We start from the raw sequence: 20,334 nt of genomic DNA, 5'->3' as shown, positions 1-20,334 counted from the left end.
AATAGCTTCAAGATATTTGAAGCGGTCAGTCATGCCATAATACTTGCAGCTTGCATACCGCGCTATGCATACTGATGGCTCGGTGGCGAGTGTGAGTGTCTCTGCGAAGGGGGGGGGGGGGGGCATTGACACAGCCTTTTTCAAGTGAGGGGTTATTCCATCATCTCAAACCTAACTATTTCGTGATGACAAAAGGTCAAATGCGATTTTAACAAACCAAAAAAAAAAACATAGAGATTTTTGCATAAAAGATACCGCACTTTCAGTTCTGTAAAAAGTTCCAACATCTACATTGCAACCAAGAGGAATGTTCTTGATCGTGCTTTGTCTCAGCGCGCTTGCGGCAACTATTGGAACTGAAACAGAGCCGGACCCATATGAAGAAGATTGTCAGCACTTCTCGGAGCAAAAAATTAAAGACGTGAGTAGAATATATTTGATACTGAACTCGTGAGCTGCCTCGTTACCAAGGACGCGAGTGTCAGCGGGCGTCCAAATTACCTTAATTTTCCTTTTCAGCCTTAGTTGGGTGAGGATTTTGGCTGCCTCCGGTGATATACTCCTTTTTCTAAAATTTTGGATGGCAGTTTTGCTGTCGCTTTTTGTGTACTTGGCTTCCGTGCTTACGCAAGCTATCGTAGGCGCAAGTTCCTCCTCAGTCTCTATGTTGCGGCTCTGATGGCTGCCGCGGATACAGCGCCCAGCTGCCATCGACTACCGAGGCTACCGCCGCACCTGTTCTGCCACTTGCCGCATCAATATAGACTACTTCCTTCGCTCCCATGTTTTTTAACCGTCGCTCTAGACCTTCGGCTCGTTTGGCCCTTCTTCAGACATTAAATTAGCGTCGAGCCCCTCTAACATTTGTGCATACGACGAGCGCCTGCACTATTACGGGGAAATCATCGACCATTGCAAACTGGGACGTAGACTGGTACCCCCCCCCCCCCCCACAAGATGTTAGCCTAAATAATAAAGAAGCTGCCACGTGGAGTCGGCAACAGACCTTAGGGACAACGATCTGTGCAAATACTCTGAGGCTAGAGGGACCCTCGACCACATAATTTGGCAGTGTTCACAATCTCCAAGGATAGGACAAGCAATAACAAGTAGAGAAGCCTGGGATACCCTGCAGCGAAGCGTGCACATTGCGATCTAGCACTGCACCATCCATCTGGTGAAAGAGGCTGCCACAAGCTAAGGGCTACCTGTCAGCCTCTAGTCCGCGGGCGCACGACTCCCCGTCTTCCTCGGCACGCGTGCCGAGAATGGGGAAGAGGGCGCCCATTTTCGATGGAAATAAAAGTTGCGCAACCAACCAAGCATTGATAATGAACGGCTTTGAACACATTTCATTATGCTACACGTTTTTTTCTTGTATTTATTACACTTTTGCTCTAGTTCAATTAGTGAGTGAAGTCAAGCATAAAATCAAACTCCTAGGCGGTACTTCTTATTTCTTCCTTAATACACTGTGTATTTACAAGCAGCTATGAAATATGGCCACAGAACAATTTGGTTTCCCCCCTCTTTCATTTTTACATTGTAAAGAATGCGGCCTCGGTTTACTAATAACGGCATCATTTATTTCATACTTTTTCCACTTATCCCCTTAGACCGCATTGTAAAACAAGAGAACGAGTATAGCAGCCGAGGCAGCCTTTCGAAGAAGCGGATGAAAAATGTCTGCGAAGTTGTTTTTAAAGTTTATGAAAAATAATTTACACAAGCGCCTCAAGAACGGTTGAAGAATGGGACCAAAGGAAGAGTAAATCAATGGCGTTCATGTGTATGTTCCCACCTTAACAGCATAACAAAAGCGTGAAAATAAAAAGAGTATAAACTGTAAGTTTCTATGGCTACGATTAGAACCTGTTGCTAGGCCTTCTCGAAATGCCGGGAGGGGGGAGAGGATAGGGGAAGTTAGGTGTACATTTGGCTCAGAAATATTGCATGGATAATTGTGTTGCAAATAAGTAAAATTCAAGTGAAAATGACCTCGCTGTGACTCAAGACATTTGAAAGTATAGTTGTTTGATAAAATATCTTGGGAGAGCGAAAGAAAGTTTGACTAGGCTAATGCGCTTTTTTGGATTTGTCATATTTAAAGAGATTTGTTTTCGCATGTTCTCTCAAATTAATGCGCAAATATTTTGCATTTCAAAAAGGAGTAGTACATAAAGTGACGAATATGAAAGGCAGGGGCATTGCTATTAACATGTGCCGATATACGCACGAAGAGTGAGCTGTAGTAAAACGACTGTGATTTAATGCTACGGTAATAACAATTTCAAGACAATATAGTCGACAAATAAAAATTAAAAAATTATTGAGGCACCTAAGACCCAACCTCTTGGGAGCAATAAGATGAGAGGCTTTCAGGCTGATTTTACTGCAGTGTTTGTTTACCAAAACACTGCCGATAATATAGTGCTTTTACCGCTATGGAGTCGAGGTGAGCAGCTCCCCTAGGCTGCGATGACTCGCTCTCATTAGGCGCTTGGTCTTCATAGCTGGCGGCAGATGGCGTACGCACGCGTTCTCCTGAAAACTTGGTTGAAGACATCGTCGTTCCGCCCCTACGTCGCCATAGAAACGTCAGAAACGCTATACAAGAAGAACTAGAACTCACCATTCCGGCATGGTGTAATTTGTGAAGGCACTCGTCTTGTGATCGGAGGTGTAGGAGCTCGAGTTCTGGTGAAAGGATTATTTATTTTAGCTTAAAATTTAAACAGAACCCCACTGATATGCCGCGGAATCTCGAGGACACATCTCGCCAGCGTACCGTTATGCTAACACTGATTAGCCTATAAAGGCTCCGCGTTCTTTCGTGCTCCTTTTTGCCCATTTTTCATCAACACAGCAACGTCACAACAGCATACAAGCGATCTGAGGCCCCTGTGCAGCTTATGTAGTTTACGGATGGCGAATCCGAAGTCACATATGCCGGAGACTGTCTAGACTGCTTAAACGGTTTTTCCAGGCGACTGAGAAAGGTAATTGATTATAACAGTTCTAATAAGGCACCTAGAATGGCCAACGTTGTCAACTCGCTTCTGCACCCTTCATCCCGGTTGAATAGGTAGAAGACCGCTTATATGATCTCAATGCTCATTGCTACATTGTGTCCCTAATTCCAGAGGTGAAGAATTATAGGCTTATAAAGAACAAATTTGTCTCTCCTAACGCTTTAATAGCCAATAATAGATTAAAAAGAAGTTTTCAACAAAAAATACATTAAAAAAGAATGCTGTCTCGCGTGCGCATCACACTATTACCGAGGTATAATTCCATAATTTGTAAACTAATTCTGCGAATAATTTTTCTACCAACATTGCGTGTTAATAAAGTTCGGGCTTGAAAGCTTTTCGGTGTTATTTTGCTTGCTCCTCTCACATAATCATTTTAAAACTAGAAACCATTCCAACTAAGTGAACATATTCAGTAGAGCTACAAGATACTAAACTTATAAAATTGCTTCTTTTCGAAAATTTACAACGCATTTGGTAAACAACAGTGAAGGCATTCAACAGTTTCATTGCGCAGGAAGTGAAGAACAATATTTTTCTGCTGAAAACGAGAAGCCGCAAGGAAGAGGGATTCTTAGACCTTGCAATCAGAAACAAATGTACGGCCTTTGATAACAACCGCTTCGAATATATGTTTGCGTCCAGATGCGTGAGTGAGATTTTAAACCGTTATTTTTGAGGAATTATTAATTGAACTCCCAAGTTAAATTTAGCGAGCGATGTTTGTACCCATCAGCACTGATACTGTCTGGCTACCAGGGACCACTTCATTTTTCAGAAAGCTAGGAATTAAAAATTATTGGCTGGCTTCGAAAAGTCATAAGGTATGCCCTAAAAGCAGCATATGTCTACTTTTGCAGTCGTATCTTCTGTCAAATATTGCGTCCTATTCGGAAGCCGAGAAAGGTTTCGGTTTATTCACTGCTCAGTAGAATCTGTGCAAGGCATCACTGGTGCCGAAATAAAATCCCTCCCCTCCAAGCAATTTCCTCATTAGAGCTCTGTTAACACTGCTTCAATGAACTCTATGGAGCGCCGGTCAACGCTAGCAAAACGCGAGATAAGGAATTCAAGCGTTCTCTAAACTCATATTTATTTCTGTTATGGCAGCCGGCTTAAGGTCAATAATTTAGCGCACAATTGATAATGCAAAAATGTTTAATGACTGGATTTCTAAGCCTAGATTTCTTTTTGCTTTCAGTTGGTCAACACTAATGGGCCTCTCTACGTTAAGCTGAGAAATTACGATACAAAAACCCAGTATCGCTGCCATTCAATGCAGAATTTAGGCGAAATATCTGAAAATGTCTACAAATACAGGCTGCGCGCCCTATACCCAAGAAACCGTACCTTGTAAGTACCAAAAGTTACACCCTCTCATATGAGCCATGAAAGAAGTCCTTTACATCGCTTACCATTGCTTTTACTGCCTATGCAATCAATATTTTCAGCCGCAAGTAATCAAAAAAGGTCATAACATGGATACCTCGCATATCATCAGTAGTGTAATATCATAAACCGTTCAAGAGAACATCACCTAAATTCCAATAATACATTAGGATAACATCGGGCTCTTATAGATTTATGCTTGTAGTGCCCGTAAATGAGCAAAGTGCTGTTCATTGACACGTTCTGACTATCCTAGCAGAGGAATATCTGCATTGTGCTCCGTGTTGTGGGAGAAGGCACAAAAAGCAGTCGCTGCCTTTATACGCATGTTTACACGCTCGATTCCTGCTGACCGTATTATGGTGGCTTCCCGCTCAAAAAGTCGATTGATCGACGCCGAACTAACGTATTACTTCTCCATCGGCCTCACTTGCTTCAACCTTGTTTCAAAATGCGCATACCAGGCTAGGCTGCAAGAAACGGCGAAGGCTTTATTTCATATACAGTTTCTGACCATTAGAGCCTTGACAACTTGTTGCGAAAAAAAGCGTCCTCTCGCATACCTGATGCAAAATGTTTGTCCAAATATTCATTGCAAGAGGATATTCTGGCCTCAGACCGAAGCCGCTTCAGTGCCTCTGTCGTTGACCTCAGACGTTTCATTCTTCAAATAGATGCGGCTAACTTCTCAGAGTTGGATATGTAGCCAACTATCCATGTTTATGTCTCCGAACTTTGTGGCTATTGTTAGCTCAATGCTTTGTGCTATAGTGCCGTCACTTTCAAATAAAACACAGTTCAGTTCAGTTCAGGCGTTCAGTCGTATCCGACTCTTCGTGACCCTATGGACCATGTCACGCCACGCTTTCAGGTCTCTCACTATCTTCCTAACATCACAGATTCTGAATTTTTCAATCCAGTAACATTATAAGACTACATGTAGGTAGACTGCTAACATAGCATAACAACCGGACCAATGCACCCAAATTCATAAGCAAAGAAACCCTATAAAATGAAAACTTCGATTGAACTCTGTACCTTTAGATCGTTTTATAGGCGTCCTTTAAACGTTGTATCGAGGGACTAATAAATTAGCGGGTACAAGAATGCGTAGCTTTATATCTTAAATAGCATTAGTTGCTTGACTAGAAATCCCAAGAACCTAATTTCGTCACAGTTTGAGCAAACATGTCCGTATGCAAAGCGCATCATCTGGCACGAGACATTGTTTTGTAGGAAGTAGGAATATGGCGAATTGGTGTGTTTTGATGAATCTTGAATCTCAAATGAATTCTTTAAAAATGCTGCTAGTTTCTTCCAAAGGCTTTAAATTACATATTATTCCTCTACGTGCTTTTCGCCGCTGTGCTGATTTAAAATGTGTTCATATTTTTACGATAAAACTCGTTGTATTTATATTATATTTACAGTACAGCTTGAAATGGCATAGCAGCGAGTAGCAACAAGGCACCAGTCACACTTCATTTTCGTCACCTTGTCTCTTCCGCGAGGCAAGAGAAGGTCACACTTCGTCGCTGTCATCGCGTAACGTGACCCCCCCCCCCCCCCGGCGGTGTAAGCGTCGTCCCGACATTAAACTGGCAAAGAAGGCCTAAATTCGCATGGCTTCAGGCGCAAAACATGGACAATATCAGTAGTGGGGCGAGTGGAGGAGGACGCGGGCACAAGAGGGGCAAAATCGTACGTCATATCAGTGAATTGGCGCACCACCCGATAAGAAACACTGTAGGGGGACAAACGTTTCTCCGAGAGACCAATGCGGCGTGCACGAGACCACAAAGAACCAAGGACCTAGGCTCATAGGTTATGTGGCGATGTCGCCTATCGTAGGCAGACTTCTGTGAAGTCTGAGAGGCGAGGAGCCGACTACGGGCTACTTGGTGCACTTCAGTGGCTTGTGCAATGGCGTCACGTGCGGAGGTACTTATAGGGCGGCCAGCAGGCGGAACCAGCGTGTCGAAAGGTAAAGCGGGGTGCCTACCAAAGAGCAGGAAGAATTTTGAATAACCCGTCGTGTCGTGCTTGGAAGAATTATAAGCAAATGTCACATATGGCAGCTCGAGGTCCTAGCCGCGGTGATCAGGTGATACATACATAGATACCATGTGCGTAAGTGTGCGGTTGAATCGCTCAGTAAGGCCGTTGGTTTCGGGATAGTACGCGATCACGAGCTTATGCTTCGTATAGCATGAACGCAGGATGTCTTCAACAACTCAGGACAAAAAGTAGCGACCGCGGTTGGTGATTAATTGGCGAGGAGCGCCGTGATGGAGAATGACGCTGTGTAGAAGAAAGTCACCGACATCCGTAGTGCAGCTCATGGGTAAAGCTCGGGTGATGGCATAGCGTGTCGAATAATCGGTTGCCACTGCGATTCATTTTTGACCCAACCGTGACGTCCGGAAGGGACTAAGAAGGTGAGGCCCAACAAAATGAAATGGTTCCAAGGTCACGCCAATAGTTTGGAGAAGGCCAGCTACTAACCGCGATGGTTCTTTCCTCCGCTGACACATATCGCAGGCGGCGATGTAGTGCCGGATACTGCGGTATAGTCCCGGCCAAAAAACAAACGACGCCGTACCCGGTCGTAAGTGCGAGACATACCGAGATGGCTAGCTGTGGGCAGGTCATGGATTTCTTCAGTAACAGAGCAGCGGAGTTTTTTGGGAATCACCAAAAGGAGTGGAGAACCGTCATTATGAAAGTTACGGCGGTAGAGGACACCTTCCTGTTCAACAATAAGCTGCAAAGAAGCATCTGTTCGTCCAGATGTCAAGGCTTCAATGATGGCTTTTATAGATGAGTCATTGCACCGCCCGTCTGCAATGTTGGCGAGATTGAAGAGGGCGAAGACACAGGGAATCGCCTCTGCGTCACCGAGATCAGGGGGCTCTGCAGGATAGCGAGACAAACAATCGACATCTTGCTTGAAGAAGGCACCCCGGCTTGTAAACGACGTTGTAGGAGTATTCTTGAAAGCGCCAAGCCCAGCGACCAAGACGGCCGGAGGGACCTCTCTGAGATTGCAGTCAACAAAGCGCGTGGTGGTCAGTGACAACTGAGAAAGAATGGCCGAATAAGTAAGGTCGGAATTTAGCGACAGCCCATACAGCGGCGAGACACTCGCGCTATGTTCTCGAATAATTGCGTTCGGGGTTGGAGAGAAGGCGGCTAGCATATGCGATGACGCGGTCATTGCCATGTTGGCGTTGAGGTAGCACTGCACCGATTCCATATCCGCAGCCGCCTGTTCGAACTTCAGTGGAAGCTGAGGGATCGAAATGAGCCAAGACGGGGGAAGACGTCAGTAAGCTTATAAGCGTTGAAAACGCACCTTGCTGGTCAGAGCCCCATGTGAAAGCGGTGTCTTTCTTAAGTAGGTGGGTAAGAGGAGGAGCAATACCGGTAAAGGTTTTGATAAAGCGGTGAAAGTAAAAGCAGCGGCCGATAAACTGCCTACATCCTTCGAAGACTGGGGACGCGGAAAGTTTTTGACGGCTTGAATTTTAGCCGGATGAGGTCGTACTCCGGAGGCGTCAACAATGTGTCCAGAATGGTGAATTTGCTGTTACCAAACTGGAATTTCGATCAATTGAGCTGGAGGCCGGCGGTACGGAATACATTGAATACACTGATAAGGCGTTCAAGGTGGGAAGAAAAGCTAGGCTAGAAAACGACGACGTAGTCGCGGTAGCACAGGCAGGTTGTCCATTTAAATCTGCGAAGAAGGGAGTCCATCATTCGTTCAAAGGTCGCTGGTGCATTGCAGAGACCAAATGACATGACTATAAAGTGGTACAAGTCGTCTGGTGTGACAAAGGCTGTTTTTTCACGGTCCTGCTCGTCAACAGCGATCTGCCAATACCCGGACAGTAAATCAATGGAAGAGAAGTATTTAGCTCCGTAGAGGCAGTCTAGCGCATCAGCGATTCTGGGAAGAGGGTACACATCGTTTTTAGTGATACTGTTGAGATGGCGATAATTGACGCAAAAGCGCCTGCTACGTTCTTTCTTTTTAACCGAACGACTGGGGACGCCCATTGGCTCGTCGAGGGTTCGATGATGTCTTGAGCGAGCATCTCGCCAAACCTTTTCGAATTACTTGGCGTTCAGCACCGGATATGCGATAAAGGTGAATGGAGCAGCGTCGCCGGTGCATATGCGATGTTGGACAATAGCAGTTCGAGACAATGGGCGCTGATCAAAATAAAAAATGTATCTGAAAGATGCCAGCAAACTACAGAGTGCATGAGCTTGTGGAGGAGAAAGGTTCAGAGCGATCATCTTGGCGGAGTCTAGGAGATTGGAACCTTCAGATAAAAAGCTGTCAGAGGGCGGTAAGCCAGTGGTCACAGCAGAGAGATCACATTAATTTAGAGCGCACAGAGTAACGAGCGAGATGCCTTGCGGGAGGGGCTAGATTGGCGACGCAAAGTTCAGAACAGGGAGGCATGTTTTGTTCGCGGTCACTGTGATGACGGTATGAGCAAAGGCAACGCGTCGGGTTAGGGGAGCATCAAGGGCTGGGATAACGATACGGTGTCCATCGGGAATAGAGGGTACAGAGCAGATCGTAACATAAGTTGCGGCTTCAGGTGCCAGGCGGCCAAAGTCGACAGGAGCGGTGGGTCGAAAGGCGAGGGCAGGTCAAGTTCAACGATGCTGGGAGCACAGTCTATAATGGCTGCACGGTCAGAAAGAAAGTCGAGGCCAAGAATATTGTCGTGAGGACAATGCTGCAGAACTGTGAAGTGGACGGTAGTATGGCGGCCGGAAATGGGTACGCGGGCAGAGCACAAGCCAATGTAATTTGTCGCTGCTCCATCTGCAACACTCACAACCTGTATAGGGGCAGGAGTCGAACTTTCCTCAAGCGAGAACGGAGTTCTGGGCTCATGACAGAAACTTGCGCACCAGTATCAATGAGGGCTTGAACGGTTGTGCCATCCACAAGCACGGTGAGCAAATTACGGCACGCACGAAGAACTAGACGAGGATTTGAGATCGTGGTCCCTACTGCAGCATCACCTCAAGACGCTGCAGCGTCTAGGTTTTCATCAGAGAGCGGCCATATGGACAGGGAGAAGAAAAGGGACGGCGTTGGGGCGAACGGGACTGACGGCGGTGGAGGGAGGGTGATCGGTTGAGGCGTTAAGATTCGGTATCAGCGGCTGTGCTTGAAAGGTCGTGACGAGGTGAGAAGGAGCGAAAGCGGTCATCATAAACAGAGTAGGAAGGGACCAACGATTTCGGTAATGACGGGATATATGGCCGTTGTAGGAACAAGTAAAACAAATAGGTCGGTTATCAGATGTGCGCCATTCGTCTGGATTGCGTAGAGGTGGGGAAAAATAGGCGGTCGGCCAGAATAAAGGTTGCTAACGTCAGGGTTATAAGCAGGCCGGCTAGAAGAAACTGCGCGAACATCGGCGACAGGGGCCGGGCTGACGGCAGCAATGGAGTTAACTCCCAAGGTTGGGAGCTCTTGGCGGACCACGGCCCGAATTAGGGGAACGTCAGGGTGGTGTCACAGGTCACAATTTCGGTCGACGTTGGCTGGTGTTGGAGCGGCAAATCTTGACATGAAGAGGTCGGAGCAGTATTAGGAAGGCGGGCAAATGAGTGGGCTAGGCGACGGCGTTTGGCATCTTCAAAACAGCGACATTCTTTGATGATGGTATCAACTGTGCTGCAGTCTTTATACACAACCAGATTGAATGCATCGTCTGCGATGCCTTTCAAGACATGATCAACGTTTTTGGACTCGGACACGTTGTGATCCACTTTGTGGCAAAGGGCGAGTACGTCCTGGATGTAGGCCACGTATGATTCGGTAGCTGTCTGCAGGAGACGGGTCTCGAGGGTTCGCTGTGCGGTAAGCTCTCGACCAAGGGGCTTTCCAAACAATTCGCGGAGCTTCTCTTTGCAAGTATCCCAACTGGTCAGCTGGTCTTGATGAGTCTCGTACCAGGCGAGCGCAATGCCCTCGAGGTAAAAAACAACATTCGCTATCATGAGGGTGCGGTTCCAGCGATTATAGGTGCTCACACGTTCATACTTGTGTAGCCAATCGTCTACGTCGGCAGTGCCCGTACCAGTAAAACAGTCAGGATCGCGCGAGTGGGCTAGGAGGACCAATGGCAAGGCCCACGTAGGTGCGGGTACGGTATCTTGAGGCATCGTTGAGCAGGAAAGCAGGTGGCCGCTGCGGAGTTTCGTCGTGCGGAGGCTGACGCCGGGATCAACGGCCGCAACTCCACCAGGATGTTACGTGGATACTCGATGCATTTGCACTGTATTTACAGCACAGCTTGAACTGGCATAGCAGGAGCAGTAACACGGAACCAGTCCCACTTCGTCGTCATCACCTTGTCTCTTCCGCGAGGCAAAAGAATGACACACTTCGTCGTCTTCATCCCGTAACAACATCTATAGTGGAAGAAAGAGGAACAACTTTAATTTATGCCCCTAGCAAATTATATGTGGAAGAATTTAACCTAAAGATTCATTAATTTCCCTCACTGTCGGCCGGAATGTGTCGGTCTTCGACCGCGGTCCGGGTGAGGCCGATGACTTTTCTTCGGTACAAGGTAATCAAAAATTTGTGTATTGTTCACTCTATTAAACAACAGTTGTATCGTTATCGTGCGTGAATTTCTAGTGTACAAGTTTCAGTAGTAAACGTTTACTAGATGATCCTTATTTTTGTTTTCAGCACTGAATATTATATAAACAGCACCCTCTGGGAAAGCGGATTGCATGATGAACCGAACGCAGCAAACTATACGGAGCATAATAGTATGTACATTCTCTCTTTGGCGATCTGGTACGTTTTACCTGCATATGGTTCGTGTAAAAGGCGCTGTTTCTCGTCATACCTTTCAACACGCAGTACATATCTTTGCAGAAATATGACAGAAATAAAATCTGCAATGATGTGCAAATTATCAACCCATCTGCCAATATTTCATCCTGGTTTTAATAACAACATATTTTTTAAGCCTGGAATTATACTTTCCAGATTAAGTAAAACTTCATATTCAATTATATAATCAATTATATAATCAAAATATAAGATGCAAGAAACAGCCTTCCAAGTTCCTCTTTCTTTTTATGTGTGGAATAGAAGTGTACGTTAAAGGGTACCGCTAGTGAAGCGCTGTGGCGGCACTTGATTACGTTTTCAGTCGGCTACAGGAATATTTTCATCGTAGAATATCTAGAAAGCTCTCATATATTATTATCTGCTTTATTTGTGTCGGCAGGATTGGTGGCTTTTTGGGTAGCTTATCTATAAGTGCATTAAGATTAGGCATCCTTCTCGTAAAGCATCTGCGGCGTCGGTGTGCGGAGGTTAAGTGAAGTGGAGATACGGAGATTAAAGAGGGAACGGCAAGGAAAGACAAGAGGAAGAGAGAGGACTAGCAGCAAGAAGGAACCAGTACCTCCGATTGGAGTCGGAGGCTTGACACATTTTAGAGGGCTTACGAGTATACGGGGCTTAAATCTGTTCGCTATGTGAAATAGAGTTGAAACGCACACACTGAACGAATTAATGGATCAAGCGACGTGCTAGAACGGCCAACACTGGCAGCAGTGGCTGCAACTTTAGTATTTGGAAGAAGTGCTTATTAAGTGCGGAAGAAAGAGGTGATTAGAAAGAGGCCCTTTAGTTGGAGCATCATTGTGCTAAGATAAATTCTGGTCTGCGTTAGATGTGAAGCGAAGGATACAACATGCGCGTCTTGAGCAAGCAATGAAGTGAAATGAAGAAAATCATGGCATAGGTTTTGTTATTTGGTTTAGTTCAGTAAAGGTACTTTGTCCTGTACAAATAGAGAACGAAGTTTTTCATCAGACCTTTTCCAGTACCTCCCAAAGGCGAATAACAGCTTTATAATTAATGAAAAAGACCGATTTGCTACAGGCAAACGACACAAGCGGCAGTTGGCAGAAATTAAAAACATTATTTTCTTTTTGTAGCCATGTGTTTAAATCGGCTGTTTCCGCGTGTAATGTAAAGAAACGTTTTAGTTGACAGAGCGCGCACCTGTATAACATCTTTCATGAGAATACAAGTGCTCAATCGAAAACTGGCAGCAAAAAAACTGCACCAATAATAAACTTCCAGCAAAAATTTAAGCTAACGTTATAGATCAGAAAAAATTGACGATACCACTAATTTAGGAAGCAGAGTAACTTAATTAACTCACAGGAATAGTTTAATTAAGCATTTTACCTATATTGAATAAAATGGCCATTTTCTCTAGGTTTCATTGCATGTTTTTTTTTCTGTAACAACTATCATGTCTAACATTTTAAGCAGTACATAGAAAAGGCTAAATAGATTCGCTTTTTATGCATACAAATTTAAATATCAAGTTGTGGGCGGTAATACACGATGTTATTTCCCAAACACAAGATTTTATGAAAACATTGAACAAAACCTGAAGAAAAGCAGTTGTAAATGGAAGGACAAAAATTTTTAAAACTTTTCGAGATATACAAACTACAGAGAATTCTATTAGCCACTCTCTGTGAAAAAGTGAAAGTTCAGTATTGAATAGCGTTCTTGATGCATAACAATAAATAGAACCTCTATAATTTGCATGTCATGCAATAGGTTTCAGTAGTTGTTTCCTTCTGTAAAAAATGTCATGTCTGAAGCGTTATGTAATATACGAAAAAAAGCTATATAAACGTGCTTTTTAGGCACTGAAATTTGAAAAATAAGTATAAGTAGCGAGACAAAAGCAGAATTTTAAGCAAAACTTAAGCGAAATGTGTAAATATATGCTTTTATCCTAAGCAGAAAAAAAGGTTGAAAACTTTATGGCAGATGCAAAATGTTTAACATATCTTAATCCGCTCTTAGGTTATAGCTTGAATATCATTCCTGCTAGGAACAGTGACTGCATGTCTTATAATTAGAAATGCCATGCGGCAAAGCAGATCCTTGAGGTGCGACACAGAGGTACGCTGCAAGTCTTGCAGTACTCTCGTCTTTTTTGCTCAGTGTTGCTGCCAGTGCAGTACTTCTTGCAATTCCAGTAAGTGTCCATTTTGCTGGCTGGTGCTTAATTCCTTAAGGGTTTGGAGGCGCCCGAACCTCTGGTACATCCTCAAGTTCTAGGAGCTGCTGCAATAGGCCTAGCCTAAATGCCAGCTGGTAGTTGCGGGTGATCCTTGCAAGGTCCTCAATATGGTGATGCATCCTCCGATTTTCCTGGAATATCTGAAGCTGTTCATACAAGCAAAATCGACGCAGTGAAAAAAAAAGGGTTCTCCACAACCTTACACACTTTTGAAGAACATTGTAAGAACCAACCAATTGATCAGATTTATCGACACCAAGCCTGCCCGTATTCTACACGTCGACACGCTGTGGTTTTTTGACACACATTTGCTCCCTTTCCCCCTTGTTTGCCGTGTGGGCAGTGGTCATCATGTGGGCGACGCGTCGATATTTTCTCTAAAGGATCCTTCCACGTGAAGGAAGGCACACCGCTGTCTCGGAGCCAGTGCACATCTCGCTTGGCCTTCCTTCCCAGCTGGTGCCTTTCAGCTCCATTGAAAAGCAACCCCGGTTTTTGTGTGTTGATCCAGTGTCTTGCGTTCAAGCAAGTGCGGAAAAAGGTTGGTTTCAGTGTAGAAATTGTCCATATAATAGAGTAACCTTGGTTCAGGTAGTTGTCGTACAGGCGGGTTACACCATTTTAGGCTATGCCGCGGTAGTTCTGCTATCCCCATGCAGAGATGCAAACCGATGAAAGTCATCTTTCCTGTTGAGGGAATCACTTTCCATGAACCGTCCGTTAGGTTCATTCAGCCGCGCTTGATCGTGTTCTCAAAACTCATTTCGATAACGTCCGCTGTAAAATAACATACTGAAAACGTCAGTCGCACGAAGCAATAGACGAGGGCCGCTGCTTAGCGCCATGTCAAAATTGATCCTCGGTTCCCTTTTGGGCAGAACTACACTCTCTGTTCTGCAGGAGGCACGGTATTGTGCCCAAATGAAGTTAACAGCCTGGAAATGAGATAAATGACACCAACAGAAACAAAAGTTCCACAGCGGTCCCAAACACATGCAAAACAGGCGACGAGTAAAGCAATACTAACTGGAGGGCGGCCGCCGATGTTCCGGGCTGGTTTCCATCGTCGTCGGTGTGGGAACAGAATTCTGACGACATGGCACCATCTTCAGCGTTACTGCGTTTTGAGCAATCGATGAAATCAGTCGTATACATTGCGAAGTCGTCAGATTTGCGACGCTTTGAATCGTGCTTCGTCGACGCGGACGCCGCCAGTCCAGCAGGCGATTCCGACGCTGCCGCGTTTTCGAAGCGCGGTCACAAAAAACCTCCTCGCGAAAAAAAAATGTAAACAGCAATGAAATGAAGCTTCAGACATCCGACTATCCGCTAGATGGTATAGCATGTCCGTGAGCGACGCAGAGAGGTTTAAAATCAGCGCGCAAAGTCATCGTTAGCGGGCTAACGATGCTCAATGGGCGCGATAGGGAAAGAGTTTTAATAATCAGATGGTACCAAATACGAAAGCGGAAGAAACTGGCAACAGCCTCACTCACAGGTGTACTAAGCTCAACTCCAGTGCATAAGAATCGTGCGGCCCCCGAAGCTGCGTGTCTTGTGATGAATAGTGACCGCATACGTTGCGGACTCTGGACGATTTGATCTGTTTCACTGGAATCTGGTATCTACATTTGCTAATATTACTTTTCTATAGCAATCTACTCAGTGCAGTTTCTTTGGTTTGTACTCTTTGGAATTAGTTATTTTCGGCATTGTTTGAAAGAGCCATGAATGGAGCTCTGCATCAATATTTAGTGGAAATATGTATACCTGGAACGCGCGATAACGGGTTTAAAAGCTCTGTACAGTTAATTCGCAATTCCATCAGGACGAAAGTTTTTCAAGAGAAGCAATAATAAATCCATAGTTCTATTTCAGTGCAGTGTAAGAACCGTCAATAATATAACAATCATCCTTTGATAAAGGTGTTGCCATGTAGGTGAAATGCGAGATAAGGTGGGAATACCGAACACCAAGAGAGTTGCTACACAACTACGGGAAACAATTCTCAATATGGACGTTACTTCGCTACTCGTAACTAACGCGCCATTACACGTCAACCACAGAACCAGGTTTGCAGTCGCATGATGCAGCTCAGTGCTTCGCTACCTAATGTAAACTGCTGTTCCTTCCCGAGGCTGTTGAACATTACCTGAGTCTTCTGCATATTGATTTTCAAGCCTACCTTTCTACTTTTCCTGTCTAGGTCATCAATCATTATTTGCAGTTCATCCCCCGAGTTGCTTAGCAAGGCAATGTCATCAGCAAATCGAAGATTACTGAGGTATTCTCCATCTACCCTTATCCCTAACTGCTCCCATTCCAAGTCTGAATACTTCCTCTAAGCAAGCTGTGAATAGTACAGGGGAGATTGTCTCTCCTTGCCTAACACCTTTCTTTATGGGAATTTTGTTGCTTTCTTTATGCAGAATGATGGTAGCGACGTACTGGTAGTACATTAGGTAGCGAAGTATTGGAAGTAGTAGGCGATTATGTCTACTTAGGGCAGGTAGTAACCGCAGATCCGGACCATGAAAGGGCAATATCAAGAAGAATAAGATTGGGGTGGAGAGCATTTGGCGAGCACTCGCTGATTATTACTAGCAGCTTACAGGTATCGCTCAAGAGGAAAATATACAACAGTTGAATCTTACCTGTACTCACCTATGGGGCGGCAACATGGCGGCTAACCAAGAGAGTTCCACTTAAGTTGAGGACAACCCAGATGGCTATGGAACAAAAAATGATAGGGGTACAATTAAGAGATAGGAAGCATGCAGAGTAAGTAACAGAAATAACTCATGTTTCCGACATTCTAGTGGAAGTTAAGAAGAAATGGGCATGGGCAGGACATGTAGTGCGAAGAGAGGATAACTTATGGTCACCTAGGGTAACAAACTGGATTCCAAGAGAAGGAAAGCATAGCAGGGGGCGGCAGAAAGTTAGGTCGGCGGATGAGGTTAAGAAGTTCGCGGGGGTCAGGTGGATGCAGCTAGCACAGAAACGGGTTAAGTAGATAAATATGGGAAAGGCTTTCGCCCTGCAGTGGGTATAGTCAGGCTGATGATGATGATGATTATGATGCAGCTCATGAACCAAGCCTTGTCGCGTTGGGCGTTCACTGTGCAATGCACGCGTGGCGGAAATTGAGCTAGACAACTGCAGCATCTCTCCACAACTCACTTTACACTTTAAAGTACGAAACTTTACATTGCAATGCACTCAGGTTGCACAAGCCTTCCTTAAACACGTGCTCCTAATTGTTCCTATGAAATGATTTAAGCAAACGAAGTTCGATATCTGCTGCATTATTATAGTTCCTGATTTCACTTGTGCCAAGCGGCATACAAGGATAGACATCAAGAACACATGACAGTACCTGTTAGCGCACAAGAAGTTTAAATTTCTGGCCTCATATGAAGAATGCGTTTACATTTCGAAGCGCCCCTGGGGTAAAATTGTGCAATGTCCTTCGCCCCCGAGCCGAGTTGCCACCTTACAACATCTGGAAACGAATTTGGTTTTTGTTGTGGATACAAACCAGTGAATAAGTAAACCACAAGACGCCTAATTACGATGAAAACGTTCCTGTACTGATTATTCTGTATCTATCTAACCTGTCACGAAATCTCACCACTCCTCCAGCTTCGAGCATCAAGTGTGGCACGATTAATGGAGTCCCAAATGCAATATAAGTCACCCATTAGCTCGAGATACCACACTCTGCGCATCAATTTCAAAGAAAGGGATGACTAGAGTGGTGGTACTAAAACCTAAACACTTATTAGCCATAAATGCTTCATCAGTTCACTTCAGTCGTTACGTCGTATCCGACTCTTCGTGACCCTATGGATCATATCACGCCACGCTTTCCGGTCTCTCACTATCTTCCTGACATCACATAACTTCATCTGCCGCACCTGGAGGATGCGATCTAACCATGGCGTGCGCTGCCTACCCTTTTTCCGGTGACCCTCAACCTTTCCCAACATCAAATCTTTCTCCAGCGACTCCTCTCTTCTCATCAGATGATAAAGTACCTAAGATTTAACTTTATAATTTGACCCTCCAATGAGCAGTCAGGGTTTATGGTCGACAATATTGACTGATTTTATCTGGCCGTCCGAGGAACTCTCAAGACTCTCTGCCCGCAACACAATTCAAACGCGTCAATCCTTCGGCGGTCAGCCTTCTTCACAGTGCAACTCTCGCATCCATACATCACAGCTGGAAAGACCACAGCTGGAGTTATACGGTTCATGGTTGGCAGTGTAATGTCTCTGCTCTTTACTAGGCGGTCAAGGCTAGCCATGGCTCTTTTTCCCAGAAGCAGGCGTCTCCTAATTTCATGGCTGCAGTCTCCTTCTGGGGTAATCTTGGAGCCCAAGAAGAGAAAATCTGTCACAGCTTCCGCTTCTTCTTCGCTGATGCTCCAGGAGTGAAAAGGCAAGACGCCATAATCCTTGTCTTTTTAATGTTCAGTTTAAGCCCAAACTTCTTACTCTCTTCTTGTACGCGCCTCAGAAGTCTCTTGAGTTCCACTTCACTTTCTGCCATTAAAGTGGTATCATCCGCATATCTAAGGTTGTTGATACGTTTCCCAGCAATCTTCCCTCCAGATGGAGACTCGTCCAACCTGCCTTCCTCATGATGCACTCAGCATATAGCTAAAAAGGCAGGGCAACAGTATGCAGCCTTCTCTCACTCCTTTCTCAATCGGAAACCAATCAGTAAGACCAAGCTCTGTTCTGACTGTGGCCTCTTGCCCTTCATACAGAGGTTCCTGAGGAGACAGATGAGGTGTATTGGAATTCCCATCTCTTGGAGAGCTTGCCACAGTGTGGCATGTGATCTACGCAGTCAAACGCTTTCGCATAACTAATTAAGCAGAAGTAGATTGGTTTCTGGAACTCTCTCGCTTTTTCCATGACCCAGCGAAGGTTGGAAATCTGGTCCCTAGTTCCTCTGTCCTTGCAAAACCCAGCTTGCACGTTCGGAAGCTCCCGATCCACATACTGCTGCAGCCTACCTTGGAGGACTTTCAACATCACCTTGCTGGCATGCGAAATAAGCGCGATCGTGCGGTAGTTGGAACAATCTTTGGCACTACCCTTTCTATGGAATGGGGATGTAAACTGACCTCCTCCAATGCTGTGCCCACTGCAGGGTTGTCCACATTTGCTGACATAATGTAGACAGAATGTTAACAGCGTCGTCATGGTTGAGGTTTTGAAGCAACTCAGCAGGAATGCCATCAATTTCGCTATCTTTGTTCTTAGCATGGCTGGCTAAGGCCCATTCAACTTCACTTTTCAGAATGCCCGGCTCGAGATCAGTAATCACAACCGTCTTATGTTGGGTTTGCACATCCTTGTCCTTCTTGTACAGTTCTTCAGTGTATTCCTGCCACCTCTTCTTTATCTCTGAGGCTTAAGTGAAGTCCCTGCCTTGTTTGACCTTTATCACGCCCAGCTTAGCACAGAATCTTCCTTTGCTATCTTTTATTGTCTTATACAAAGCTCTTGTGTTTCTCATTTGGCTGCTGTCCTCAACTGCTTGGCACTGTAAGTTAAGGAAGGCAGTCTTTTCTCTTCTTGCTATTTTCTGGAAATCCGCATTGAGAACCTTGTATCTTTCTCTTTCCCCCATAACTTTTGCCATCCTCCTTTCTTCAGCTATTTGCAAAACCTCTTAAGATAACCAATGTGCTTTCTTGCATTTTTTTTGCTTTGGAACTACCTTACTAGCAACTTCTTGCATTATATCACGAACATCAGTGCACATCTCTTCAGATTGTCTTCTAGATGTAATTCTTGAAATCGATTCCTCACTTCCACAGCATATTCTGATGTAATTTGATCCAGATCATACCTGAAAGGCCTTCTAGTTTTCTGCGTTTTCCTCAATCGAAGCTTAAATTTGGCAACAAGAAGCTAATGATCGGTGCCACAATCGGCCCTAGGCCTTGTTTTTACTGCTTCTATAGCGCTTCTCCATCTCTGCCGGCAAAGAATATAATCAATCTGATTGCTATAGACCGTCCGGTGAAGTCCATGTGTACAGGCGCCTCTTGTGCTGTTGAAAATGAGTGTTCGCTTTGGTCCGGTTGTTTTCTTGACAAAACTCTACTAGCCTCTGCCCAGCTTCGCTTCGCTCCCCAAGACCGAACTTGCCTGTTTTTCTGGATATTTCTTCACTCGCCACCTTAGCATTCCAGTCTCCTATGAGAAAGAGGACATCTGATGATGGAGTGCGGTATTAAAGGCATTGCAGGTCAGCATAAAATTTCTCAACGTCAGCGTCTTTAGCAGCAGTGGTTGGTGCATAGACTTGGATAACTGTTATGTTGAAAGGGTGACCTTGGATCCGGATTGAAATCATTCGGTCTTTTTGGGGTTGTACCCTAGCACTGCTTGCTCATTTTTCTGTTTACTATGAGAGCGACCCCATTCCTTCTCCTTTATTCGTGCCCACAATAAAAGACATAATGTTCACCGGAATTAAATTCTCCCCTACCGGTCCAGTTGAGCTCGCTGAGCCATATTGCTATGTGATATAACTCCTTACATCCACAACTGAGCAGCCTTTTGGCCTTAGCCCAGCCGCTTCATTCGTCCTTGAGCTACTAGGAATCGCCCTTTGTTCATCCCCAGTAACATGTGGGACGCCTTCCAATCTGGGGGGCTCATCTTCCGGAGCCATATCATTAATGCTATTGTGACTGGCCACAGGGTTTTCTCGGCAGGAAGTACTGGAGTGGGTTGCCATTAACTTCAGTGAATCACATTTTGTCAGAA

At 45.1% G+C, this 20,334-nt stretch overlaps 1 protein-coding gene across 1 annotated transcript in view; it reads left to right on the top strand.

The window, feature by feature from the left end:
* Positions 1 to 259: 259 nt before the first annotated feature.
* The window catches only part of LOC146173793 (uncharacterized), a 41,969-nt gene continuing 21,894 nt past the window's right edge, over positions 260 to 20,334 (top strand). The window contains exons 1-3 of the mRNA XM_084583494.1: positions 260 to 421; positions 4,234 to 4,385; positions 11,158 to 11,240. Coding sequence (XP_084439620.1) covers positions 308 to 421; positions 4,234 to 4,385; positions 11,158 to 11,240 — 349 coding nt within the window. The 5' untranslated portion in view covers positions 260 to 307. The remainder of the gene's footprint in view (positions 422 to 4,233; positions 4,386 to 11,157; positions 11,241 to 20,334) is intronic.

This window comes from Amblyomma maculatum, chromosome 11 (assembly GCF_055883805.1).
Source record: "Amblyomma maculatum isolate TAMU_Amacu chromosome 11, ASM5588380v1, whole genome shotgun sequence".
NCBI lineage: Eukaryota > Metazoa > Arthropoda > Arachnida > Ixodida > Ixodidae > Amblyomma > Amblyomma maculatum.
The sequence above is the reverse complement of the archived record's forward strand: the minus strand, read 5'-3'. Positions and strand labels throughout refer to the sequence as shown.